Source organism: Grus americana, chromosome 24 (assembly GCF_028858705.1).
Source record: "Grus americana isolate bGruAme1 chromosome 24, bGruAme1.mat, whole genome shotgun sequence".
NCBI classification, from domain to species: domain Eukaryota; kingdom Metazoa; phylum Chordata; class Aves; order Gruiformes; family Gruidae; genus Grus; species Grus americana.
The window spans coordinates 2,679,987-2,705,454 of NC_072875.1; the positions used below are offsets into that span (position 1 = coordinate 2,679,987).

The 25,468-nt window shown below is 60.4% G+C and overlaps 2 protein-coding genes across 4 annotated transcripts; one reads left to right on the forward strand and one right to left on the reverse strand.

The window, feature by feature from the left end:
- Positions 1 to 154: 154 nt before the first annotated feature.
- On the reverse strand, positions 155 to 7,681 carry RNF214 (ring finger protein 214). The gene is made up of 15 exons (XM_054802992.1): positions 7,480 to 7,681; positions 7,158 to 7,395; positions 6,674 to 6,733; positions 6,156 to 6,296; positions 5,317 to 5,456; positions 4,831 to 4,899; positions 4,014 to 4,110; positions 3,645 to 3,733; positions 3,100 to 3,190; positions 2,578 to 2,676; positions 1,834 to 2,210; positions 1,457 to 1,592; positions 1,083 to 1,190; positions 618 to 713; positions 155 to 425 (listed from the first exon to the last, which is right to left on the reverse strand). Exons 1-15 carry the CDS (start codon positions 7,569 to 7,571, stop codon positions 360 to 362), a joined length of 1,899 nt encoding a protein of 632 aa, XP_054658967.1. The 5' UTR covers positions 7,572 to 7,681; the 3' UTR covers positions 155 to 359.
- A 35-nt stretch (positions 7,682 to 7,716) lies between these two features.
- PCSK7 (proprotein convertase subtilisin/kexin type 7) lies at positions 7,717 to 25,283 on the forward strand. Of its 3 annotated transcripts, none has more exons than XM_054802990.1 (16): positions 7,717 to 7,834; positions 9,007 to 9,489; positions 9,976 to 10,110; positions 10,523 to 10,688; positions 12,472 to 12,562; positions 13,070 to 13,124; positions 14,885 to 15,023; positions 15,627 to 15,727; positions 18,813 to 18,980; positions 20,055 to 20,162; positions 21,134 to 21,236; positions 22,679 to 22,835; positions 22,970 to 23,064; positions 23,206 to 23,299; positions 23,555 to 23,672; positions 23,867 to 25,283. In XM_054802990.1, the coding sequence occupies exons 2-16, from the start codon at positions 9,019 to 9,021 to the stop codon at positions 24,266 to 24,268; spliced, it is 2,403 nt and encodes an 800-aa protein (XP_054658965.1). In that variant the 5' UTR covers positions 7,717 to 7,834; positions 9,007 to 9,018; the 3' UTR covers positions 24,269 to 25,283. The 3 variants fall into 3 exon arrangements, with proteins under 3 accessions (XP_054658965.1, XP_054658966.1, XP_054658964.1); XM_054802991.1 differs by lacking the exon at positions 7,717 to 7,834 and adding an exon at positions 7,903 to 8,819; XM_054802989.1 differs by lacking the exon at positions 7,717 to 7,834 and having other exon boundaries at positions 7,903 to 9,489.
- The last annotated feature ends 185 nt before the right edge of the window (positions 25,284 to 25,468 follow it).

The window sequence follows — 25,468 nt, forward strand, 5'->3', positions numbered from 1 at the left end:
GGAACAGCGTGCGGCAAGCACAGATCTGCTGGGAGCGCCGGCCCCGGAGAAGGCCAGGAAGAGGCAGCTGCAGCAGCCACCAGCATCCTGGCAAGCAGCTTAGGCCTGAACGCTCGTTTGAGAGGAAGCCAGGGAGGCTGCGAGCTAAGAAGTGGGGAGCAGCACCAAATCACTGCATAATATACACACTTTATTTATGAATTTGTATGTATACAGACTTTCTATACACACATTACCTATATAATAAAAATGTACATGTGTATACATGGTCGTATAAATATAGAACTGTAGAAATCTTAGAACTGATCCTGTCTATTCACAGCAACTCCTCCCACGGGACCGCTTTGTTCGAGTAGCCGTCATTTGAGGCTTGGGCAAAAGGGGCAAGTGTCATTTGTGTTGGTTTGTGCCCAGAATTTGATGCACTGGAAGAGAGAGAATTAGTCAGGAGCCGCTGGCGCAACTCGAAAGGCACTCTGAACACAGCGTGGCACTGCTTGTCCATGGCACAACAGAGACTTGCTACGTGTGCCCAGAGCCCCTGGAGGGGAATCGGCCTTCGGAATCGCTACGAGGAACCCGAGAGCAGCACACTCACCCCGGGGAAGCACACTCACCTCCTTGTGCAGCACGTGTGAGCAGGCCATGGGGTGAAGGTCACCGGGCTGCACGAGCTTCTGGCACATTAGACACAGCTTACAGGCAGCCGGGGTCTGGGACGAGCAGCGAGGGCACAGAAAGGAGATGGACACGGCAGTAAGACGCCCCATCTCAGATCCCGTATTCCGTATTCCAGCTCCTCATCCTGCCAGCCCGAGGCTGCAGTTTGTCCAACTCCTCCCTCTGCCCGCAGCCATCACACAACGTTGGAACCTCGGACGCCTCTCTTGCGGCCGTCCCCCTCTCCCCAACGTGAGCACAAAGGACACGTGCCCCTAACCCTTCCCTTCTACCTCACCAAGTAGCTGCATGAGGCGAGAGGTCCCACCTTCACCGGCTCATCCTTTCCACCACCTCCCCCTCCCTCCCTTCCCCTTTCCCTGGGGATGGCGAAGTGCCACAGGAAAGCCAAACAGCCTTACGTGTGACGCCGTTCCAGGGTAAGCCACCTGAGCCGGGGGCAGGAACATGGGTGTGCTGATCTGAGGCAGCGGAGCAGAGAACATGGGGGCCCTGATTCGACCGAGAGGCTGCAGCAAGGCAAACAAGGTGCATCAGAGAAGCTCGGGAGGAGAGGACAGCCGGGTTACCCCAAGCTACCACTGCTCCCAAGAATTACGCCACAGTCAGCGGAAAGGGGAACCCAGGGGACCCGCCTGATGCCCGGCCCGAGCCCTGCGCAGTGCAGGCAGCGGGCTCTGCGTGGCTCAGTCTGCAGGGAAGCAGGGAGCAAGCGCGGCTTCTGACTGCTGCCCGGGTTCTGGTGGGACCCACCGGCCCCCCGCCGCTCTCCCACCTGAGCTCCGGCCGCCACCCGCTCCTGCTGCTCTGCCAGCTTGGCCGCTACCAGCTGGGTCAGCTCCTCCATGGTCAGACCCGCCATGGTCCTCCGAGCTGTCTTGATCTGCTGCAGTATGTTGGTGAGCTGGGCCCTGCGCGGACAGCAGCCTGCTGAGAGCTCCCGGCCGCCGCCAGCGAGCCCAGCAGCCCCCAGGAACGGGGACCCTCCCTCAAAGGCAAACCCGGCAGAGAGCACCCAGCCTTCGCTCCTTGCCTTCCCTCGCTTCCTCCAGACCCCGCAAACGCCAAGAGGAGCTCGGCTTCCCCTCACCCCAGCTCGCATCCCACGCGCAAGCCTCCCCTCTCCAGGAAAGACCAAGGCGAGGCGCTTACTTGTTGCACTGCGGAAACCGAGTCAACAACTTCTCCAGCAGCTTTTCCAGCTTATCGGCCGGCTGCAGCCTGTGGAACTCTGGAGCGACGTTAACTCCCCCCAGGCCTGGCGGAGGAGGGATGGAGGCAGCAGGAGCCATGTGAGGGCCATGCGTGCCAATGAGCGATGCCACTACAGGGCTGTTCCTTCCCTGGGAAGCAGGCAGCGGCGGGGAAGGCTGGTTGGGCCTGGAGATCGCGGGGTTCAGGAGGGGAAAGGAGAGCGCCCGAGGATCGGCGCTTGGCATCACCATGGGAACGGGAACTGGTCCGATGGGAAACGGGAGCCTGGGAGTAAGGGACGGGTTGGGCTGGAATGCCGTCAGCATGAAATCTGTCTGAGAAAGAAAAACGGGGTGGGGGGGGGGGAGGAAAAGGCTGGTTGGAATAAGCCCATCTGAAAATCAGAGCCGCGCGCCTTCCTCCCCAGCCGGGCAGGAGGAGGGCTGCGCCGCAGGCACTGGCGGCTGTGCTCCTCCCAGCAAGGGCAGGAGACCCTTCCCCTCCCCTCCTGGGACGGCAGGCGAGCCCCAACAGATGGGAGACAAGCATGGGACTCCAGAAAGCACAATCCCACACAGCCTCCCTCAACGCGCGCGGCGGAGGCAGCAGCAGGTATGGGCCAGTGGGCAGGCTGTGCCCAGGGCCTCCCAGCAACTTCCCAGCACTGAAAGCGTGCATTTGTTCGGCCGGAGAGGCACTCACTTCTGAGGGCGGAGGCGGCAGCGTCGGGGTCGGGATCTGTGGGAGGCTGCTCAGCTTTGTTCCGTTTCTTACCATCTGAATGTGGTCGTTGAACTGATCCTAGCAGAGAGGAAAAGAAACGTGTTTCTCAAAGCCCCTGCCTGAGGAAGTTTTGGGTGCTGCCTGCCTAGAAGAGGCAGATTCCCCTGCCTGGGCAGAGTATTCTCAGCCCCAGCACGGCTGCAGGCTCTAAGCGGACACAGTTTGGTTCCACAGGAGTCAAGAGGATGAAAAGAGACCCGGTGGGAGAAAGAGAACGCAACACGATTAACGCAACAAACTGTTTTCACAGCCGCGCGGCTTAGCCACACGCGCGAGCCTAAAGAAGCAAGCCGGAGGTCTCCGTGGCTACTTGCAAAGGCAGACCGACTGTGCCGTGCCTTTGGGCACGCAGCTTTTTCTCTCCCAAAGAGGACTGGGACTGAGCATGCAAAGTGGCTTCCACGATAAGAACTGCTTGCCGTTAGGAAAGCAGGAACTTACTCGGACACTTTCCTTGGTCATTCGTATCCTGTTCAGCCTCATCTCCCACTCCTGCTTCGGCCGCATCGTCTCCAGCGTGGGCGGTGCAGATCTGCAAGCACAACTCAACTTTCCCTCTTGCAACCGCGCTCTTGCTGGCAGTGAAGCGGGAGCAGCTAACGCCCCACACCCTCCCGCCTTCCCTCACCAAGGCTCCCCGCCTCCAGCTGGGTGAGCAGAGGGGCTCAGACCCTTCGACTGGGCGAGAGGAGAGCGCCTGGTGCTACCAGAGTGCGGATGGCGGCACGGACACCGCAGTCAAGGCCGCGCCTATAGCACTCTGCCCAGAGCACAGCACACGTTCAGCAGGTGAACGCTAGCAGGGTATAAGCACGGCCCCACGTACCCTTGTTTTCTGACATCACTGAATCACATTCTTTTCAAAAGAAAGCCACAGAAAACCTTGAACTCTTTCAGTCAAACTGCCAGCGTAAGCAGAGGAAAAGGAGATGGGCACGTAGGGACACCCGAGTTACCCCGCCATTTCTGAGACTACGCGGACTTACTTGAGGTAGGTGAGGTGTAGCTCTGCTTCTTTCTCTGCTTCTTCTAGTTTCAACACCAGCAGCTCCTTTCGGCTCTCCAGGGACAGGATCTGGCAGAGAGAGGCCCCATGTGAAGAGCAGTTTTCGTACTCCCTTGTTTCATGCTGCCAGATCGCGACTGTGATCGCTTCACTAAGCACTGCACCAAGTTAGCTAGTCTCGACTAACGTTTACTTCACCGGTATTTGCTTATCCCTCCCTCATCCCACGGAGAAGGGGCCTTGGCCTCAGCTTCAACCACTCCTGATTTTGCATAACCGTTCCTTACAACCCGCAATCGTCAAAAGACTCTTCAACATCTGCTCTGCAAGGAAGAAGTCACCCACTGACCTCTGCCTTCCAGGCACGTTCTGTCTCCTCAAGAATGTTCCTGTTGATTTCATTGTGCTGGTTCTTCAGCTTATCTAGCTCCATCTCCCAGAGCTGCCTGCAGAGAGAAACAGAACCGTCGGCTTAGGCACTGGAACGGGAGAGCTGACAAACTCCCCCAAAACCAATCGATCCTGGTAGCTCTGGATGGAGCGGCACCCTGGAAGATCGACAGCTTCCAGACCGTGACACCAGCCATAGTTCCCAAGGCTGCATGAGTCACCGTCCCAAGAGCGAGCTGTTCCAGAGCGTGCAAACAACCCGTGGGCAAACACGCCGGGCAAAACAAGGAGAGGGGAATTCCCCTGGGCAAAATTCCGTCCAGCTCCAGGGAAAGGCGCACAGGTCTAGACCAGGCAGCAACCTGAGGCAGCACGCAGAACTGAGTCATTCTGATCCCAGAGAAATGGATAGCTGGCCCTTCCCACCTCTGCTACGTGAGCATCTACGCCCGGATCTGGAGCTTCTCTGCCCAGCTTTAAAACACCCAAGTGCGCCAGAGTTTAGAGCAGTTGGGCAGCTGTGGGGAACACAGAGAGAAATAGGCTTGCCCTAGCTCTGGGAAGTGGAAATTCAGTCAGAGGTGGCAGTTACGAGCTGAGGATAAACTCTGATCTTAGGGGCTCTTCATGTCACAAGTATCTAGGAGCCTGCTGGTGACCAGGATCAAAGAGGATCACCAGAAGCGTCAGATTCACGCCAGGGCAAAACGACCGGAAGGAACCGGAAGGAAATGAGCGTTCAACAGCATTAATCCGGTAACAGAGAAGAGCCTTACTTTTCATCGGACTGCTCTGCAATCAGAGAAGCGATCTTGTTTTCCTTCTCCTCCTGCTCCTTCAGCAACCTGCACGAGAGAACAAGGGCAGGTGGAGTCACCTACCGCAAAGGCATTATCGCCCAGCCGTGGGTCCTGACCGGAAACAACATCTTGGCACAGCCGCACACCCAACGTAACGACAGGCTCTGCAGGCTGCGCTGTTCAATAAACATTTGAAAGCAATCGCTGACATCCTCCAGGGCAGAAATTTTGCTGTATCATGATTCTGCACAAAGATTGTGGCATAGAACCAGAATCCACTGCAGGGAGCCGTGCCGCTCTGACAACACATGCTTTGCGACCATCCGCTCGGGGACAAACAGCCAGTGTACTTGGAACCGTTACTAAAGGAGCTTTATGCAAAAATATCGCCGAGCCCTCAGGCTGGAAAAAATCCAAACCCACACCTCTACGACAGGACAGAGTGCTTTTCCATATTAATACCTTCTGCCTTTCTCACAGAGTTTCTCAATCTCTGCTTTCAGATCCTGCTCCTTCTGCAAGAATTCTTTCTTTTCTTTCTCCATCTTCTTCTTTGTCTCTTCTCTCTTGATCGTAACATCCTGAATTGCTTTCAGGATCTCCTAGAGTAAAAACAAGCATCGCACAAATAAAAAGCAAAATTCCCAAGTAATGGTTTTGGTTTAAAACCCATTACTACTTTAGATTAATTGAACAGAGATTGTGAGATCACACACGTCATCAGAATCTTTCTTTTGAATAGACCCAGACAAAATATATAGCAGTTGTGATGAGGAAACCCAGGAGACAGGCAGGCGCTCTAAACCACGGGTTCTCCTGTCTCTTCAAAAGGATTTTAAGGGGCAGCGAGCTCTGCTCTAGATCTAGCCGATGGGCCACTGACCATTCCTTTTGTCGTGAGCTACCGTAGGGCCACTTGCGAGTCGCTCGTTTAACCTCAGGATCCGTGAGCCACAGCCACAGAGATCTAAATAATCACACGGAGCTAATTGTCCCCGCTTTGCGCCAGTTTGCATTTGGAGAAAGCACCACGCTTGTCGAAGAGACATTGCAAGATCACCGGCAGGACCCCAGTTCAGTCAGATCTGAACCGCTCGGTGCCCTGATTTGGGCAGGGGCCAGTCCTCAGCGCTGTAAGACACATGCACAAGAAATGGCGACGCAGTGTGTCGCTACCACTTCTCACGGCCAGCTCTGCTCCCTGTTGCGTCCCTCTGCACGAGGCCAAAGCGGCCCACCTTAATCGCGTAAGCGGCAGAGCTAACGGGCAGGTTAAACCAAAAGAGAGCTTTGCCAAATACCTGGTGGTTCTTCATCTCTTCTTCCCTCCGCTGCTGGAGCTGCTTAAGCTGTACCTGCAGCTGATTCTCCACTTGCCTCTGTTTGTCCAACACCTCCTGGTAACGCTCCTTCAGCAAAGCCCTCTCAGACATCATTTTGTCCTGCAGCGGAAAGTGGCGGCTTAGGAAGAGCCTTCCCCTTCCCTCATGCTAAAGAGAGCGCATACAGGGGCAGGAAAGCGCAGCAGTGTGCAAGAGCCCAGCAGGCACCACTGTCAAGGAGCACAGTTAAAGCGCTTCCACTTCCAAAGCTGGGGCTCTCTAGATCGGAAAGCACAAAGGGAGGCGCTGCCTGAAGCTGCAGCCAGCACTGCGCTTCCTCCTTTAAAGAAGACAGCCTAAGAATGCCAAGGCTGGTATTTTAACGAGGAAAAGACACCCTGCAGGAAGCGCAGCGCTCCAGCTCCTTCACCCGGGAACAGCAGCACGGGAGCGCAAACAGCAGAGCCTGGACCTGACAGCAGGGCTTTGATACCCACCAAGTTCTTCTCGATGTCCTGATCCGCGTTCACGTCCATATCGGCCGTCTTGAAGTCAGTCTGCAGAGGGAGACGAGCGCTGTCAGACCCCCCACCCTGCAGCTTCACCGAGCGGCCAGACCCACATCCCCACCCAGCTCTGCAGAAGCCCCGGATTCAGCTCCTCACTGACCTTCCTTTCATCCCTTTACCCCAAGATCAGTCAAGGCACAAGGCTGTGCGTACGGCAATGGCTATAGGGCACAGACAGGCTTTAGGGTCCGGCCCCAGCCTACTCAATTCGTGGGTGCCGCTGTGCCCTCCCCAGCAGCAGCCGGTTCAGAACTGCCCCTGGGGGAAGCCTCGCTCCACACGCCACAAAACCGCGACGTCCCCACGGGCCTAGCCGCCTCCCACCCGGAGCCCCGGCAGCAGCTCAGCGCAGCTCCCCGCCCGCCCGCCCCCGCCGCGGAGCCGGTTCCCGCTCCCCGGGCCGGACACCCACCTGCACCGCGATGTTCTGCGAGGGCCTGGCGGGGGCCGCCTCGGGGTCGGGCTCCTCCGCCGCCCCGCCGCTCTGCCCCCCGGCCTCCACGCCGCCGGGCCCGGGCTCCCCCTCGCCGCCAGGCGCCGCCGGCAGCAGCGCCGGGGCCTGGCCGGGGGCGGCAGCGGGCTCCGCCTCTCCGCCGGGGCCGGCCGGCGCCGCCTCACTGGGGCTCTCCGGGGCGGAGAGGGCGCTCCCGCTGTGCGAAACAAACAGGTCGGTCGGTCGCTCGCTCCACCCGCCCCGGCCCCGGCCCAGGCCCCGACCCGCTGGGCCTACCTACCTGCCGGGCGGCGCGGCGGGGCCGGGCTCGCAGAGGCGCGGCAGGGCCGGGGCGGCGGCGGGCCCGTCGGCTTGCGCCTGCTCCAGCGCCATGGGGCTCGCTGCGGGGCTGGGGCTGGGCCCGGGCGCGGCGCGGAGCGGCCCGGAGCGGAGCGGAGCGGAGCGGCACGGCCCGCGCCCCCGCCGCCCCGCCCCTTCCGGCGCCCCGCCCCTTCCGGTACGGGAGCGGCGGCGCAGAGCGGCGCGTCCGGCCCGCGGGCGCCGCCCTGGCGGCGGGGAGGGCGCGCCGCCGCGGGTGGATATGACGTCGCTGTCAGCGGCCGCGGGCTTCCGGCAGCGGCGCCGGCCCATGCCCGGTGAGCGCCCGGCGGGACGGGGCGGGGCGGGCAGCGGCGGTGGCGGCGGCGGCTCTCGGGACGGGCGGGGGGCGGCCGGCAGCCCCGCGGGCCCCTGGGCCCTGCCCGCCCCGTCGCTCGGGCAGAGGTCACTGGCCCGGCGGCCACTGAGTCACCGGCCCGGGGCCCCGCGGGCCCAGCCCGGGTGGAGGGCGGCCTGCCCAGCCCGGGGGACGGGGAAGGGGCGCGGCGGGCGCCCGGCATGGCCCCGGGAGTCCGCGGGTGGACCGGGAGCGGGCGGGGGGAGCGGCCTGGCCTGCAGCGCTGCCCGGCGACGTTCGGCTGCCCGGGTCGTCCCGGAGCTCTGGGCTCCAGGACCGGGGGAGCGGGGAGCGCTGGGGCTGCCCCGGCCCGCTGTAGGGCTCCAGCGGGCACGGTCGCTCTCCGGAGGTGCCGCTCCAGAGCGCGGAGGCAGGGGCGGGCGGCCAAAGCCCTTCTTTCAGGGAGAGAAACCCGGGCCTCGGGGTCCGGCGCGAACCGCAGCTGCTGAGTTGCGTCAGGGGCCTGGAAGGCGATAGAGGGAGAAAAAGGGCTGGGGGAGCCGCTAAGGGCGAACTGCGTGGGGGCGTCAAGCTCCAGGCAGTGTCCGTGGGCGTGGGAGACGGAGCGGGATCTTGGGAGACTCTTCCCTCCCCGCTGTGCGGTGCCGTGGCTCATGGAATGGGGCTTGAACCGGGGCTCGGCGGTGGTTTCTACCCACGCCAGGTGAAAGCGGGTTCCTCCGGCCATGCAGGAGGCGAGACACGAGTTCGCTGGGGCTCACCCAGAAGAGGAACCAGCTCTCGGCTGCGGGCACCTGGCGCGGCATTTCTCATGATGTTTGTTTCTGTGCCGGGCCACAGCGAGAGAAGGAAGCGGCCCCCCTTCCGCCAGTCAGCAGCACGGTGTGCTCTGGCCCAGGGCCACCACCCCGCAGGCAGGGAGGATTGATCCCGGCGCGGCCTAGGTGCGGCCGCTGAGCCGCCATGGCTGGCGTGTCCCTGGAATGGGCTGTCTGCTGCGCCGGGGGGGAGGCGGGGCGGTGGCAAGCCCCAGTGTGCCGGCATTGCCCATGGGACCTTCAGGTGAGGCCGTGGCCACGCTGTTCCGGGTCGGAAGAGGTTCTCACCGTTTTTATTTTCTGCCGCTTGCAGCCCGCCTGTCTGATGCCGCATTGGAAGCGGAGGGTGCCGCTATGGAGCGCAGGGATGGAGGCCACGCTCTGTATCCACACGTGCCTTTGGCTGAGTGCCGCCTGGATCCCCCTCGCCTCATCAGACGGACTGGCCTGCGGCGGGGAGCACGCTGCCGGCACTGACGCCGCCCGGCATGGCAAGCTGATGTGGGCTGTCAGCTTGGAAGCTCCTGAGGAGGAACTGGAACAGCGGGCGGAGGAGCTGGCCCGGACCGCGGGGCTGGTGAACATGGGCCGTGTCGGGGAGCTCAAGGGCCATTACCTTTTCACCTACCAGCCTGATGGCCAGGCGGCAAGCGAACCCGAAGCAATAAGGAGGTCGGTGGACACTTTGTTTGCACAGCACGACAGCGTGCGGTGGCACTCAGAACAGAAGCTTCTGAAACGCTCCAAACGCAGCCTGCACTTTAACGATCCCAAATACCCCCAGCAGTGGCATCTGGTGAGTGGTTTTCCGGCTCCCGTTGCGCTTGCGGGCTGGGGCTGTTTGTGTGGCCACAAGCGAGCTGTCACACGGCAGCTAAAATGGTCGCTTTCTGTTCTTGCGGCAAGGAGGAAGGATGCCGAGAGCTCGCCCTGCTTGCCGTGTGCTCGCTGCGATAATGGGAGGAGGCAGCTCCCGCAGCTGGCCGCGCACCGCTGGGGTGGGCGGAGGGGTTTTGGCCGCGGCACGCTGTACGGTTAGCAGGCTGGAGCGCGGCGTCGGCTCTGTGGCACTGGGTGCTCCACTTCGTGGCTCGAGCCAGTGACCATTGCTCACTGTCCACGTCAAACAAATCTCCCGGGACTGTCCTGTGACTCCTCCCTGCGCTCCTAGCCTGGCCTCGGCCCCGCACACCATAGCCAGCATGCCCGAAAGGTCTGGGAGCCGCTTTCCTCACAGGTGACCCACTCCTCTGCTTTTTCTGCTGTCATTTCTGATGCTTAGAACAATCGCAAGAGCCCCGGGAAGGACATCAACGTCACAGGCGTCTGGGAGCGGAACGTGACGGGGCGCGGTGTGACGGTAGTGGTGGTGGATGACGGCGTGGAGCACACCATCAAAGATATACAGCCAAATTATGTGAGTGCCGGCTCCGCGGTGGCGGGTGCGAGGGCAGGCTGGAGGCTGGGCGAGGTGGCACGAGCATGTGAGCGCTCGGCTGCTGAGCCTGGGCTCGGCCAGGGTGGGAAGTGCCAGCCGCAAACCTTTCCCTGGGAGGTTTTGCACCCGAGTGGTAGGGTTACCAGCCTTTGCGCTGCTTAGACATGAGAGCCGGCCTCCCTCTGACCTACAGCGGTTGCTAAAGCTGCCTCCATCAGTCCCTTTCCCACAGCAGCAGATAGCAGTGTTGAGCTGCAGCCCTGCATGGAAGCAGCCTCTAAGTTCCCGTGACTTCCGGGCTGTTTCAGCCTGCGTAGCATGCTCCCAAGTCCTGCTTTTCCCAAAGAGAGGAGAGCAGAGCCCCGAATCGCGACCATGGGTCTGTTTTCAGAGCCCGGAAGGCAGCTACGACTTGAACTCCAACGATCCCGACCCTATGCCTCACCCTGACGAGGACAATGGCAACCACCACGGGACCCGCTGCGCTGGGGAGATTGCTGCCGTGCCAAACAACAGCTTCTGCACAGTGGGAGTTGCGTACGGGAGCCGCATCGCAGGTAGGCACGTGCCGCAGCACCCCCAATTCTGTGGGGCCAGGGCATGGCTCCATGGGAAGGGTGGTGTGGCCCAGGCGGCTCTGAGTCAGCCAGGGTTGGTCTGTCAGAGGGAGGAACCGGCGTCTGCCTGAGCTCCTCTCCAGAGGAGCCGGTTCCTGGCACAGCGGCAGAGGTGTGTGCTGCATCAGCTTTCCAGAGTGTTCTCGGCACGCCTCCTGCCCGGCCACAGAGCTTTCGGCACATGCGTGTCCGTACCGCGCAGCCGAAGCCAGGCAAACGTACGCCGACACACCGCGCTGCAGGCTGTCTCTGGAGACACCAGGGAAGCAAATGTTTGCCAGCTCCGGGCCCTCGGTCTCGGCTCTGCAGTGCGCGGGTGGACAGGGCGCTGCTCATCTCTCCCCTGCAAAGCCTGGGAGCGTGCTGCTGTGGCCTCTGCAGCTCTTGCACCCCTTCACGGAGGGAGGCGAGATCTCCGTAGACGGGTCCTTGGCAGAGCAGAGGACGGTGCTGCTGCACCGTGATTCTCTCGGTACCCGGCAGATGGTGCCACGTTCCCAGGCTGTGCCAGCAGGTGGGCCCCAGGGTGCCAGCAGGGTGCTGGGGGTCGGGAGCTGGCCCAGGGGCACTGCGGGAGGCTCTGCGCCCCTGCCCTGCCTCTCCCCGATGGGGTGCTCCCTGAACAACCACCCTGACCGCGGCACAGCAGGGTCCCCAGGCTCCGGCCGGCCTGGGAGGCTGCGCGCAGACGCTGCTAGCAAAGGCCAGCTGGCAGAAGGAAAGATGAGCTCGTAGTTTGACCGCGGCGTGGGGAATACGGAGGGTTTAACCCTGGGCAGCTCAGGCGGGACCTGGCACTTGGGTTTTGAGTCCCCAAAGCTGTGCCCGGCCTCGCAGGGTGAGCACAGCGGGGCAGCCTCCAGCTCTGCGGGGCAACAGGGGTACCACCCTGGCAGCGTGGAAGCGCTGGGGCCGACACAGCTGCTCCACTGCTCCACGGGGGAGGCTCAGATGTGACAGTAAAAAGCCGTGTGTGCTGTGTCGGGCGAGAGCTGAGATGGGTGGGCGGTCGCACTGTTTATAAATAGGCTTAATTGAGACGTGTGCCTGGCTTCCATTTGTAATGTCCTTTGCCAGCCTAAACTGTGATGCAAAACTGTAATTATCAATGGTTTGTGTCGCTGAAAGCTCAGCGTTGAGTCTTTGTTGGTTCTGTTGGAGAGGTGGCCTTGCCCTCCTGCTCTGAGCGCAGTACTTGGGGCGTCCTGTGTCTCCTGAGCCCTTCCCTCAGCGGGCAAGCGTGCCGTCCATCCCAAAGCGATGCCTGGCTCTTTGGTGACTTGGAAGGGGAAGCAATTGCTCCAGGCAGGGACTAGCCCTGAAAATGAGCAGGATAATTGAGGATGGAATGCAAAGAAGCCCCCAGAGAGCAGCACTTGGGGTAGGGGGGCTCAGGGGCGCACAGGAGTGGGCCCAGCTGGCATTTGGTTGTGCTGTCACCGTCACCAGCTTGGTTCTGGCCGCGGGGCTGGAGGACTTGCTCTGCAGAAAAGCTGTGTCCAGCAGAGGATGTGGAGCTGTGCGTGAGGGTGCGCCTACAATCCCTCACGTGCATTCAGCCCCTGCAGACCGATCTGCAGGGTCACGGCTCCGGGAGATCTGGTTCCGTCAGGCTGGGAGAGCGAGCGTCCTCAGTGTGAACTCGCCAAGGAATGCATCTGCACTGTTTATGCAGCTTGCTTTGATCCGCTTCGGTCACGTTTCGTTGTCCTTTGTCCTTCAGGCATCCGAGTGCTGGATGGACCCCTCACCGACAGCATGGAGGCCATCGCCTTCAACAAGCACTATCAGATCAATGACATCTACAGCTGCAGGTGAGCCCCTGAGCCGAGCGTGTCCCACGGCGGGAATACCTGGGCTTGGTGCGGTCAGGCTGTCTCAGGGACTCTGCAGTCAGGCGCGTTTGTTACCGCTGTGAAGAGAAACATCAATATTCTTGTTATTGCTGGAGAGCTGGCCCAGGCTGTACTTGGTCTCCTTCGGAGCGCTGCTCCAGCACCTCCCGCAGACTGGCTGAGCTGGAGGGGCACTGTCCCCCCTGCTGCGGTGACGGGGACTGGAATGTGTGAGAAGCTGGTGGTTAAATAAAAATCAAACATTCCGCTTGCTGGAATCTGACCCAGGGGCACAGTGCAAACATGACAGCAGTATCCCAGCAGCGAGGGGCCAACCTGATGGATGGGAAAGCACAGCGCCCTCCGATCCGATCCCGGTCATGATGCTGGGAGTAGCTGGTGGCTGCTTGTAGCTCCCCGTAATGGGAGGGAGAGTTGCTGTCTGCGGCTCCTGGGGCGGTCGCTTCATGGTGTCTCCCTTTGCAGCTGGGGTCCAGATGACGATGGGAAAACTGTGGATGGCCCCCATCAACTGGGAAAGGTAAAAAACACTCCCAGCAGCACGGGTCACCCCGGGCTGCCTCTCCGGTGCTCGTGGTTTCTGGCCTGCCTGGACAGGCAAGGAGGGGCATCGCTGTGGCGCAGCGCGCGTTTGTTTGCTTCTGTTGCTGCCAACGGAGGTGTCGCATCTTACCGTGGGGTGGGGAGAGGTGATGTTGCTGCGGGAGGGCAGCATTTGGGCAGAATTAGATGAGCTTTCCAAGGAGAGGCTGGTTCCAGCAAGAAAATGCTTTCGCAACCCGTGGTATTATTCCAACAACTTTGGCAACCCAAGGGACGCTCTCCGCTCAGGAGACTGAGCATTCCCCGCGCTAAGGGCGGTTCTCGAGACAAGGAGCATGCCTTCGAATGCTAGGAGTAAATAAGGGGCTGCATGCGAGGGCTGCATTCCCTCTCAGGGGGGCCGCAGGAAGAGTCAGAGCTGAGGCTGCTCCCTCCTGGGCCTTTAAGGCATCCTCGCATCGCCCGCACCGCAGAACTGCTGCAAAGTGCAACCGGCTGCCTGCGCCTGGCTCCCGCTGCCCAGGTGCTGCAGTGAGGGGTCACTGAGGGGGCCCCAGAACTGGCACTACGTCGCTCCTGGGATGTGGTTCTGCTGAATTTCCATTTTGTTTGGCAGCCTTCTGCTGTGCTTTTTTAACCGCAAGATAGCAGTTACTGTGCTGTTCGGAGCGATGCTGACAGCTGAGCTATTGGTTCATGATGACAAATGGTTTCCAGTTCTGCAAGTTAATTTATTCTCTGCCTGCATGCAGAGGCAGCTGTAACAAGCTCTGGGACACAGCATGCAAGCAGAGCTTGCTTTACCACGGCAGGGCATCTGGAGGGCTTTCTGGCCAAGGCAGTATGTGCCTCCACCAGCCGAAGGGAGGGCAGAGAGGAAGGTTGTTTTCTGTTGGGATTGCTTTATTGCTCCTCCATTGGATGCATACCCTTTACCTAGGTGGGAATGATGTCTGTGCAAGGTGTCGGCCTGGAAATGCGCTTCCCAAGTGGGGCTGGTGTAGTTGTGTTTCTCAGCGAAGGCAAAGCCCAAGCGTATGTGGAGGCTGGGGCCTTGCAGAAGGCAGTGGCCACGTTGGGGTAGTCTCTGTCGCAGGAAAGCCCTGGTGCTCCAGAAGAGCCAGCTACAGAGCAAGCTCTGCTGAATTCAGGAGGGCTAGGGCTGCCGTGCTTGCTCTGGAGTTCAAATGCTGGTCAGTCTTTGTGCTGTCGTTGCCTGGAAGGTTGCTTTTCCTTTTTGTCTTTTTATTTTTAACGCAGAATCCACTTAAAATCATAGTGAGCTATAGATCGGCCATTGCCCAGCCCAGACGCTGGCCGCATCGCTGCCTTTGTAACGCGCTCGCTCTGGAATCTCACTGTCTGGTCGGGGCTGTAGCAGACACAACTCCCTGACGCTGCTAGCCGGGTGAAATAGGGCCCGGAGAGGGGGTTGTGTCTATCACCCCGAGTACTTGGCAGGGCTGGTTATTGAAATCTCAGAGCGTGGACTCAGGTTGCTGGAGGGAGATGCCGGGACAGAGCTTTCCAGCACGTCCTGTGCCTGGCGCAGGCAGCTCGGGAGAGGTGCACGCGTCCGCCTACGCCTGGCTTAGCAGCGAGGTGCACTGCGAGGTCTGGGAGAGCAGCTTCCCCTGCTCACAGCCACACGTGAAGCCCTCTGGGGTCAGCGGGGAAGGGCATGGGAAGGGCTCGCCTGCCCCCGTGACCTGACCAGCCACAATTCCTTCTGCGCAGGCTGCCCTGCAGCACGGCGTGATAGCGGGTCGCAGGGGCTTCGGGAGCATTTTCGTCGTGGCCAGTGGCAACGGCGGGCAACACAGCGACAACTGCAACTACGATGGTTATGCCAACTCCATCTACACTGTGACGATAGGTGAGTGCGTGCATCTTCTGTCTCGTTCCTTCCCAGCTGGGAAAAGGATATCATCCTAAAAGCGCAAAACCTGCCCAGCTGGAAGCTGGCTGGGTAGTCGGAATCTGTGGGAAAGCATCTGTCCTCTGGGAATGAACGTGGCAGTGTGTAGGGGGTGCTGGGCTTCAGCCCTCAAGTCCACAGTTTTCTTTTGACCTACAGAGCAAAAGGAGGCCAAAGAAATTCTTGCCCACATTCCAGCCTCCATTGCTGAGGCTGGGACAGACGCGCTGCCGTGCTGAGGGAGCGACCTGAAATGCAGCATTCCCACCACGTATGTTAGAAAAGAAACACCTAATCCCTTTTCTCAAGGGCAGAAGCTGCATGAGGGGTAGAAGGTCTGTGTAATACTAAGCACAGCGGAAGGTTATTTATTATGCCTGCCTTTCCTGTAGATCTTCCAGCTGTGAGAAATGCAGGCTTGGGTCCCGTTTCCCTGCCCAGCTCCCAGCCTGTGAGAAAGCACAGTGAGCAGGACGGGTTCTCAGGGGCTCCACACCTTGCGATGTCAGCAGTTAAAGCAGAAGAGGCTTCATACGGTCGATGCCTTTCACTTTATCCCAGGGGCGGTGGACGAGACGGGCTCCATGCCGTTCTATGCCGAGGAATGTGCCTCCATGTTAGCGGTGACCTTCAGCGGCGGGGACAAGATGATGAGGAGCATCGTGAGTACTGCGCAAGGCACACGTCTTCCCCTGGGCTCTGCTGGCCACACCTGGCCGCCCTGCTTTTGCTCCAAAGGGATGCGGGAGCACGGACAAGCATGAGGGGGCAGGGCTCGGGGCAGCATCGGGCCCTTTAAACTACTTGGCCCCAGCTCCTGCTCTCCTCTGGCACGTGTGCCTCTCCCAGCTGAATTTTTCAGAATATTTTTATCAGCTTTTCCTTTTTTTGCCAAAAAATGACTTCTTGTCAACAAAATGTCCTTTTTACCCTAGCCAAGCAGCCGGGCCTGTTTTTGCCAGCCCCAGGCCTGACCCAGCACGTTCCTCCCTTGGTGCTGGTGCGCTCAGGGGGCTGCCAGGCTAACCAGCCCGTGTGGCTGTGACCCGTTCCGATCCTGTGGCTTGCTGTAAGCGTCACCAGCTCCCAGGCCTGACTCTTTGGGGTTGTGTTGTCCCTGTCCCAGAGGCAGATCAGCACCAGCAGCGTGTGCTCGGGGGTCTCGGGGGGCCTGACGGATGAGGGGAGGGTGCCTACGGTGCTCCTGCAAGCAGGGACATGCAGCTGTGGCTCTGAGAGGAGCTGAATCCAGGCTTGTCAAACAGGCTTCCCCGCATGCTGGGTGAACTGGGGGAACAGGGAGAGCCTGGGCTCCTCAGCCACCTGGTTGGGACTCGGCAAGCTGCTCTTGCAGTCCAGAGCCTTCATTTCAAATACTGGCCTTATGGGACACCAACACAGGCGCTGGTATTCCATCGAGGAGCCAGGACAAGATGCCACACATAGCCTAGGCGTGGCACGTGCCAGAGAGCTGTCCTGCTTCTTTGCAATGCCACGATCGCTCCTTTAGCCAGCCTGTGCCGTGTTCAAACTTGTACGCCCCTTGTTCCGGAGGATAGTCTGCTCCTAAATGCCCTTTCACTGTGCTTCAGTGGTGTCAGAGTTAACTTCTCAGCAGCCATCTGCTGGGTTTTTTTCTTTTACCAGACTATAAACTTTATGTAGTTTCCTTAATGGGAAGAATTTAATACAGCTTCTGGCACTAGCTCCATTTCCTTCTGCAAGTTCGTGCCACTCAGGGCATATGTTGTAGGACGTGCAGTGTCCGAGCGCAAGCTGAGGTTGTTAACAGCTGGCAGAACGTTACAGAGTCAAGCACAGAGGCACCGAAACCTACAGCTTTTGGCAGTGCAGGCTGTCTCCCCGTGGGGAGCCCAGGGAGATGGACGCATTCGGTTTGCAGTGAGGTGGCATAATTTGGGAACCTCGCGGTACCTCTTTTGAGGCTCTGCGTGCGCTGTACAGTCCCATGTGAATCCTCTGCAGAGGCCCATTTGTGCTCCAGTGACCCTGTGGCCAGCAGCGAAGATGAGGAAGGTCCCAAACTGAACCTGCCTTGAGTTTCCCCTGTAGCTGCTTAATTCAGGCCCGGTTGCTCTTGCTCTCCAAAGGAAACGATCTGTGTTCATCGCTTCTCAACTGGGTTGCGTTGTCCCTGAAGCCAGGGTGTCCCAGGACTCTTTGTGGTGAACTTGAGGTCCCTATGGGAGCAGCAGCAGCTCGTTTGAATTGGTGTTTTGGTCCTAAGGCAGCCCAGAGTACCCTGCACAGCTACTGGCACAGGGCCATAGCTCTCGACTGGGGAGCTGTGGTGTTGTCCTTCCCACCCTGTGCTGGTTTTTGCACGGTACCCGTGTCCTGGCCGGGAACTGTCTGGGAAACATTTCCATGCTCTTCAGCAGCTAATCCCTGACCCTCTCCCCCTGCTGCTGCCCTGCTCTTGTTGTCGTTCTGGTCTTGGCTGAGGAAGGACGATGAGATCTCTGGCTGTCCCTCCCATCTCCCAGCCTGATCTCAGCAACCACAGAGAGAAAGAAAGCTCGTGTGCTGCAAATTCCTCCCTCCTGCCTGGAGGGAAGCCGCCCCTACAGAAGAGACAGCTGGGAGATGGAGGGATTAAATGCAGTTCACGCAGACAGGGGGTTTAGGACCATCTCCCCCTGTCTTTCCTCCAGAGGGTGAATCCTTGAGCATCCAGAGAACTTTCTCATTTTGTCTGAAAGCCTTCTACAGAGGGGGTCGGACTCTGGATGCTGGTCTCAGTGTGCTTCAGACTGGGTGCTGCCCCAGCTCACCTTTCCCTGCCCATTCCTCTGTGACGGCAGAGAGGCGGGAGGTGTCCCTGTGCGAGGGAGCATGTGTGCTCAGCTACAATCCCTGCTTTTCCTTCTGGCATGGCAGATCTCTTAGGAAGGGGTGTGTAGGTGCTGTGTGAGTCTCTGGTTCCCTTTAAAGGCTGCTGCGTGCCCTGGCACAGTGCAGAGGAGTGCAGCTCTATCACTCAGCACTGCATGTAGCGATGCTCTCCCCTGCCTGTGCTGTCACGCTCTGATTCCCGCTCTGTGCCAAACCTCGCACCCCTCTCCCCGCTTTCCCATCTGTTCACCTGGGGCAGACGGCATTGAGACAGACATGCCTGGCTGGGCTGGCTGCCTGGCAGAGCAAGGAAAGGCACTGCTGGCCGCACAAAGCGCCCTTGTAATTGCTGTAGCAGTGGTGCAGCAAGGGCTGGGTTAGCTCCTCTCTCCCCCAGGACAGTAAGCTCAGCCCGGCCAAAGGCGTCCTGCAGTGGAGAAGGTTTTCACTGTCCACAGCAAATAATAATCCGGCACGCTGCTGGGGTGCTCTTGCAGCAAATGAGGAGCTTGGCCTCCACGCAGGGCACCTGGGCTGCCCTTGCTCGCAAGCTTTCCACCATCTGCCTTGCTTTCTGCCAGGAGTGCGGCTGCTGGCCCTGTTCCTGCCCCCTGTGCTTGGACATTGCTCATTTCCTAGTTGCCTCCAGGGTGATGGTGGGGAGCCCCAGAGCCCCCATCTGCGTAGCGTGGGGGGCACACTAGCCTGTGTCCCCAGGGCTTTCGCCAGCAGTTGTGTCACAGGCTGAGCGTGGGCTGCCAGTGGAGCTGGTGTGGCAAGTGCACAGCTCAAGGCCGGGGCTGCATGCTCGACTGCTCCAGTATGTGTGCCAGCCAGCCCAGCGTGGCAAACAGTGGCCTGACAGGAGGTATCTCTCCTCTTCTTCGGCAGGTGACAACAGACTGGGATTTGCAGAAGGGCACAGGCTGCACGGAGGGTCACACGGGGACGTCTGCTGCTGCTCCCCTTGCAGCTGGGATGATCGCGCTGATGCTGCAGGTGCGGCCGTGTCTCACTTGGCGAGACGTCCAGCACATCATTGTCTTCACTGCCACGAAGGTGAGCGGCCCTCTCTCCCTCCCTCCCTCCCTCCCGCTGCCCTTCAGGGATGCTGCAGGACAGCCGCGGTCCTGCTGCGCACATCTTTGTTTATGTCTGTCTGCCCTTCTGTAAATCTCTCAGTTGTCTGGCTCCCAGCAAAGGAATTGCGTTTTCCCCTCGCCCCTTGTTCCTCTCAGGAATGTGGCTGAGGCATTTTCCTCTGTCATGATAACAAATGGGGTATGTGGTCCAGGAATGCCTCCATCTGCAGCGTACAGGTCTTCCAGGGGCTCACTGTGCCTCACCCGCAGACACCAGGAGTGTGTGCGCACGTGCGATGCGGCTGGCCCAGCCGAAGGGAGGGCCGGCCGGCACGCATGTCTGCGATGCCACCCCGCAGTCCATGCTGTGGGAAAGTGTGGAGCTCTGCCCTGCCCTGCCCTTTCCTCGGGCTCTCCGGAGAGTCAGGATCTTGAAAACAGACATAACGGAGAGCTCAGCAGCAGACACAGCCCTTCCTTTTGCTCCCCTTCGACTCAGAGGCAGGAGTGGGAACTGAGTGGAGCTGCCCGATTCGGCTTAGGGACAGGGCTTCTTCCGCATCCCTCTGGGGAGCAGGAGTCCACGTCCAGCTAATGCTGTACTCGCTTTGGCACAGGGCAGTGTTTTCCACAACTGCAAGCCAGCATTGCTGGAGTACTACAACCTGTTAAGTGATGGGACCCAGATCTGTCCTGGCCTGGCTCTTGTTGATTTAAAGGATTCGGTTCCTTCTTCCCCAAGGCTTCTGCCATCCCACAGCCTGTGGCTCGGGCGGCAGGGAGCAGCTGGGATGTTTCAGAGCAGAGGCATTTGTGCCCTTTCGTGCTGCTTGATTTCCTTTCTGAGGAGCTGGGAAGCCTGTTTGTCCTGGGACTTATTTCAAACAAAGGTCAACCTGTTTCTTTCTAATAAGGCCATGTGGGTTCGCTTCCGTGCTGCTGCGGGATATTTCTGAGCCTCCTTCCCTTCAGGCCCAGTTCCCTTTGTTCTGGGTTTGCAGGGCTGCCGCCATCCCCCAAGGTAACGAGAGCGTCCCACGTTTCTTTTCAGTATGAGGATCGTCACGCGAAGTGGGACATCAACCAGGCTGGCTTCAGCCACAGCCATCAGCACGGCTTTGGCTTGCTGAACGCCTGGAGGCTGGTTAACGCTGCCAAGGTAATTCCCCTCCCTGCCCCGGGCATGCCCCAGAGCCACGTAGAGCCGACCCAGCCCTGCAGCAGGGACGGGTCCCATACTGGCAATGCCGTGGGGTGACGTTGTTGCCGTTCAGGGCCAGCGTTTTGCCCATTCATCCTGCCGGCCGTCGCTATTAGGCTGCTTTTGGTATGAAGTAATGAACCTTTTGGTAACGCCTGAAACCTGCCCCCAAGCTTCTCTCAGCACTATATATAGCCATGGACGAGAGCCTTCACTGCGGGGAGAGGACAGCTCTGATTCATGGCTCCCTCAGCAGCCCCAGCACCTTTCTCCCTACGCAGCAGGTTCCAGGGAGGGTGTCACGCCCCGAGGACTCTGGGCTCCGTGTCCCGGGGGCTGCCAAGGGAGTGGTGTGGTCAGAGCAGGCAGGGGCATCCCCATCTCTTCCTCCCTGTGCCTCCTGTCGCGTGGAGACCAGGGCACATCCCTTTGGCACTTGGTCCTCGCTCGTGCGTAGAGCATCGCGCAGCTGTGCCGGGTCGCTGCTGGTTGCCAGCAATGCCCCCTCTCTCACAGGGACTTCCAGGCTGCTCTCTCTTCTTTCAGGCCTTTGAGTTCCGCTGTGTTTCCTGCCCCACTGCACCCTGGGTTGAAACGAAATGGCTTCGGGTAACTGCTCAAAGCCACTCAGGTGGAGACAAACCCAGAGGTGGGGAGTTCTGAGCCTCGATCAGCCCCTCCAGCCCGCAGGCAGTTGCTTTCCTTCAACTCCTAGACATGCGGACACTCCTCTCCAGCCCTGCGGCGCTCACCGCAGCCCATGCGTGCTGCACGGGAGAGGCCCTCGGCCTGGTCCCAGGCTAAACCAACGTCCACATGCGTTAGGTGTGCTATGGACAGGAGCAGCTTGCAAGAGCAGTAGGAGATTGAGAGGTGGACGTACGGGGAGGGTGCAACCTCATGCTGAATCCTCTCCTTTCCCCTGACAGATCTGGGAGTCCGTCCCGTACCTCGCCTCGTACGTGAGCCCTGCACTGAAGGAGGGCAGGAGCATCCCCTTACTCCCGCAGGAGCTGGAGGTCGCCTGGAACGGTAAGAGCAGGTGTGCCACGGGAGAGCATTCACACCGAGTCCAGGGATCCAGCCCATTCCCGCTGGCATGGGGTGCAGCCGGGCACGCTGACAGCCTGGCAGGGCAAGTCCTGGGCTGTCTGAGGCCACGAAGGGGTTAAGTGTTGGGCTGCCTGGGCTTTTTCTCTCTCTTTCTGCTGCCCTTCCCCAGGGGATCTGTGTCTGTTGATGTGGTCCCCTCCCCATAACTCCATCCCCTAGATTGATGGCTTTGAGGGGCCAGACAGGCATTAGCGAGCGTGGCCAGGCTGGGCAGCAGCCAGACCTGCTCCTCTGGCTTTGACCATTTTAGGTAATGCTCCAGCTCCCGACTTGGCCAGCCTCTGTCCACATAAACAAGGCGCTGCTCCGGCTGCTACCAGTGGGAAGGACAGCTCGGCCCCAAGCCCTTCCCAGCCCCCCAGCAGGGCCTGGCTCTCGGGCTGGGCACAGCTTCTGGCGTCCAGGCTGGCCAATGGTCCCTTCCCTGTCCCACCGGGGATGCTGTCCTGGGGGGCCTGGCCCTGCGCCCCTCGCTGCAGCTCCTGGCAGAGGTGCTGGGGGTTGGCAGCGCCCACACGCTGCTCCCCGGGACAGAGATTTCCCTGGAAAGAGTTTGGGGCTCAGCAGGCCAGCACCCCCTTGCAGGTGGTCCTGTCCCTCCCTTCTTGCTGCAGGCTGAGGAGATGCTGGGCTGGTGCCGGGCACATGTTCACCCTCTCTCCTGTCCCTACCACTCTGCCTCAGAGGAGAGGGCTGGGGCTCAGGCAGCTCCTTCTGCCCTAAAAGGAGTTGTGAGCTGAAAGCTGGGCAGCCAGCAGAGTTGGGGAGAGGTAGGAAAGAGGCACTTTGGAGAAGTATGTGTGGCCGGGGGCATTACTGTCCCCCAGGTACCGCAGGCTGACTCGGACTTAACCCTTTCCCCCCATGGCCCCGGGGAGTGTGCTGGCCGGCACTGCAGGCCAGTCCTGGGGTGCGCCTGCCTCCCCGCTTAGAAGATGTTGGGGAGCACCCACCTGCCGCTGGGCCAGGAGGATGCCGAGCCTCAGGCTGAAATCCGTTCTGAAGCGTGCCGGGGTTTCCTGTGCTATAATTAGCAGCTCTGGGGCTGTCAGCATCTGTGGTTTGAGATGGACACCGGGCTTCTCGTCCCAGTCCTCTTTCCCAACCTGGCTCCTGCGTAACTCTGGGTTCAGAGCAGCCTCTGAGGCCACCAAAAGCTGGCACAAATCCAGGGCAGGAAGGATTTGATGAAGGATGAGGTGTTATTTCATCACAGTGGCCAAAGCGCTCTGGGTGGGCATGGGAGGAGGCAGAGACGAGCGTGTGTGTCCTGCTGACTGGCACAGCAGCCCCTTAGGGCCTGGAAGTGGGGGCTCTGTCCCGGCCACCAGCCTCGGCAAACCCTGCCTTCCTTTTGCCAGTCACCACCACCGACCTGGAGCTCTCCGGCATGAGAACCCTGGAGCACGTGGCAGTCACCGTCACCATAACCCATCCCCGCCGCGGCAACCTGGAGATCAGGCTCTTCTGCCCCAGCGGCATGATGTCCCTGATAGGGACCACCAGGAGCATGGACTCGTAAGCACCGGGGGGGGGATGGGGGTGCGGAGGCTCACGCCGCAGAGCGGGACACCCAGCCAGGGCCCGCGCCCAGCCTCGTGGTGCAGGCTACCTTACCCTTTCATGGGTTTTTTTCCTTCACCCTTTGGCAGGGACCCCAATGGCTTTGCTGACTGGACCTTCTCCACGGTCCGGTGCTGGGGTGAGGAAGCACAGGGCACGTACAGACTGGTCATCAGGGACATCGGTGAGTCCCGCCTTCCATGGGGCGGTGGTGGCAGCTCCCTGCCGTGTCCTGGGGAGCCGCCAGCTCGGCACCTGGGCTCCGTGCGGTGCCGCCCAGCTGAGTGGGAGGGTTCCCCGCTGATCCAACCTGTTTCTTCCTCAGGAGACGAAAGCCTGAGGCCTGGGACCTTGAAGCAGTGGCAGCTGACCCTGTACGGCTCCTCCTGGTCCCCAGCAGAGATGAAGGAACGGCAGAGGTAGGACGCCACAACCCTGTCTCGGGGGGAGACGGAGGGCACAGGGGTGTTATCAGAGCTCTCTGCGCAGGAGCTGCTTGGCTGGAGCAGCATTGCCGCGAGGTGCGCGGCAGGGTGCGGCTGCAGCCTAGCCACTGATCCGGGAGGGCAACCCTCAGTGGTGGAAGAGGCGCTCCAGACCCTTTGTGGGCATTTGGGACCCTCCTTGGAGCAGCCCTGCCTGCAGGACCCTCACGGGGTGCCTCTGTCCCCCAGGCTGCTGGAGGAAGCCATGAGCGGGCGGTACCTGAGCAGTGACTTCTCCCTGCCCTGCCCTCCGGGGCTGGAGATCCCCGAGGAGCAGCGCTACACAATCACAGCCAACACCCTCAAGGTGAGCTTGCCTGCGGGCGGGGGAGACTGCCTGCAGGCCGAGGAGACTGCCGGCTGGCCAACGCGCAGGAGGGACTGGAGGAGCGGAGCTGGCATGGCTGATCCTCCTGGCGATCTGCCCTCTCTGCTGGGCAGCAGGGCAGGGCTCTGGGGTGGCTGTGGGCTTTGTTTCTTCAGGGCTTTCCTCCTCTGCAGACCCTCCTGCTGTTGGGATGCTTTGCCGTGTTCTGGACTTTCTACTACACGCTGGAGGTTTGCCTGACCAGGAACAATGTGGGGCTTGACCTGACCTGCAACGGCTCCACCGCCTGCAGATGGTACCAGCAGGGAGGGAAGCACCGAGCCCTGGAGAGCGGCCTGGAGATGGAGTCTGTCCCGCTCTACCGGGAGAAGGACATCGAGGACGTCGAGATGGAGTGTGAGCACCCGGAGCCTGCCCAGGGGGAGGAGGGCTCCTGGACCTCCACCCACCCCAAAGTTCCCAGCAGCGGCAGAGCCGCAAGCTTCCACGAGGCCGCCCCCGCCGGAGCAGGGTACCTTGGCCGGGAGGTGACGGACGAGCTACTCTCGGAGGACAGGGAGCACCAGACCTGCTAGCCAGGGGTTTGGGCCACGTCCCTCCCTCCCACTCGGTACGTCCTTCCCCAGCACGGGCGGCAGAGACTTCCTGAGCCACCAGGGACCGTCGCCCTTGGGTCCTGTGGCAGGCGGTGTTGGAAGTGGCTCGGAAACAAGGAGAAAGAGTGCTGGCAGCGGAAGGGGAGCTTCCCTTTCCCTCGCTCTGGAAAACAAAAGCAAGCCTTAAACCTGTTCCTAATGGACCCTGCCCTGCAGCGACACTTGGGGCTTCCCTTTGTGTGTGGGGCTTTGCTCCTGGGTGCGTGGCGGCCGTGGCAGAGCTACGCACAGAGTCCCCTGTGCACCGCGGCTCCCACGGCCTTGCAGTGCAGGGAAGAAGTGTCGCTTTGTCCGTCATTTCTGCAGAGTGAGCCTGGAAAACGTGGGAGAGCCCCTGGCAGCTGCCTCTGCAGGCAGGGACCCCACAGCACTGTCATTTTCCTGCGCCACTGGGCTGGAAGCTGACCAGTACACACCAGTTAGGCCCAGCTTAGAAGCAGGGAGTCGTTTTGCGCATCTCAAACCAGCACTTGCTCCCTGTCCCCTGTGCTCTGACCCCACCACCTCCTCCTTGTCGACCACAGGCACACAAGCGGCCCCGCAGTTTGGGAGGCGGAAGGCAGCAGGACTTTCTCGACCCTCCTGCTTGGGAGGGGGGCAGGATGGGGCTGTCCCTGCTGCAGCGGGGGGGAAGGAGCACCTCTGGCAGCAGGTAGCGTGGCAGCACGAGCTCACTGCGGCCGCTTCCCCCGGTTGCCTCCCCGCCGCTTGCTGGGGCGTCACTTTGTGCCCGGGAGGGACGAGGCCGTGGGTGCTGCCTGCTTTGGGCCGGAAACCAGAGATTGAGTTGCTCTGGCAGTGGCTCATCTGCGAGCGGGGTTGGCTTGTTCATGTGTCTTTGGGTTCGTTGGTTTATTTTTTTAAAGCTGGGGTTTGTTTTTTAATCAGCAAAGCCCTTTTGTGTAGCTTTCCAAATAAAGTCTTAAAAACCCTCCTTTCTCATCCATCACTCCTCTGTCATCCCAGCGCTTTCTTGCTGTGGAAACGTGAGTCACCCGGCACCTCCTGGGGCCATGGGACGCTGTGCTTGGCTCTCCCAGCCCTCCGAGGTGATAACCAGGGCTGTGCCAGGCACAGGGAGGTGAGGGCTGGGCTAGAGCGGTTGGAAGGAGCGAGGAG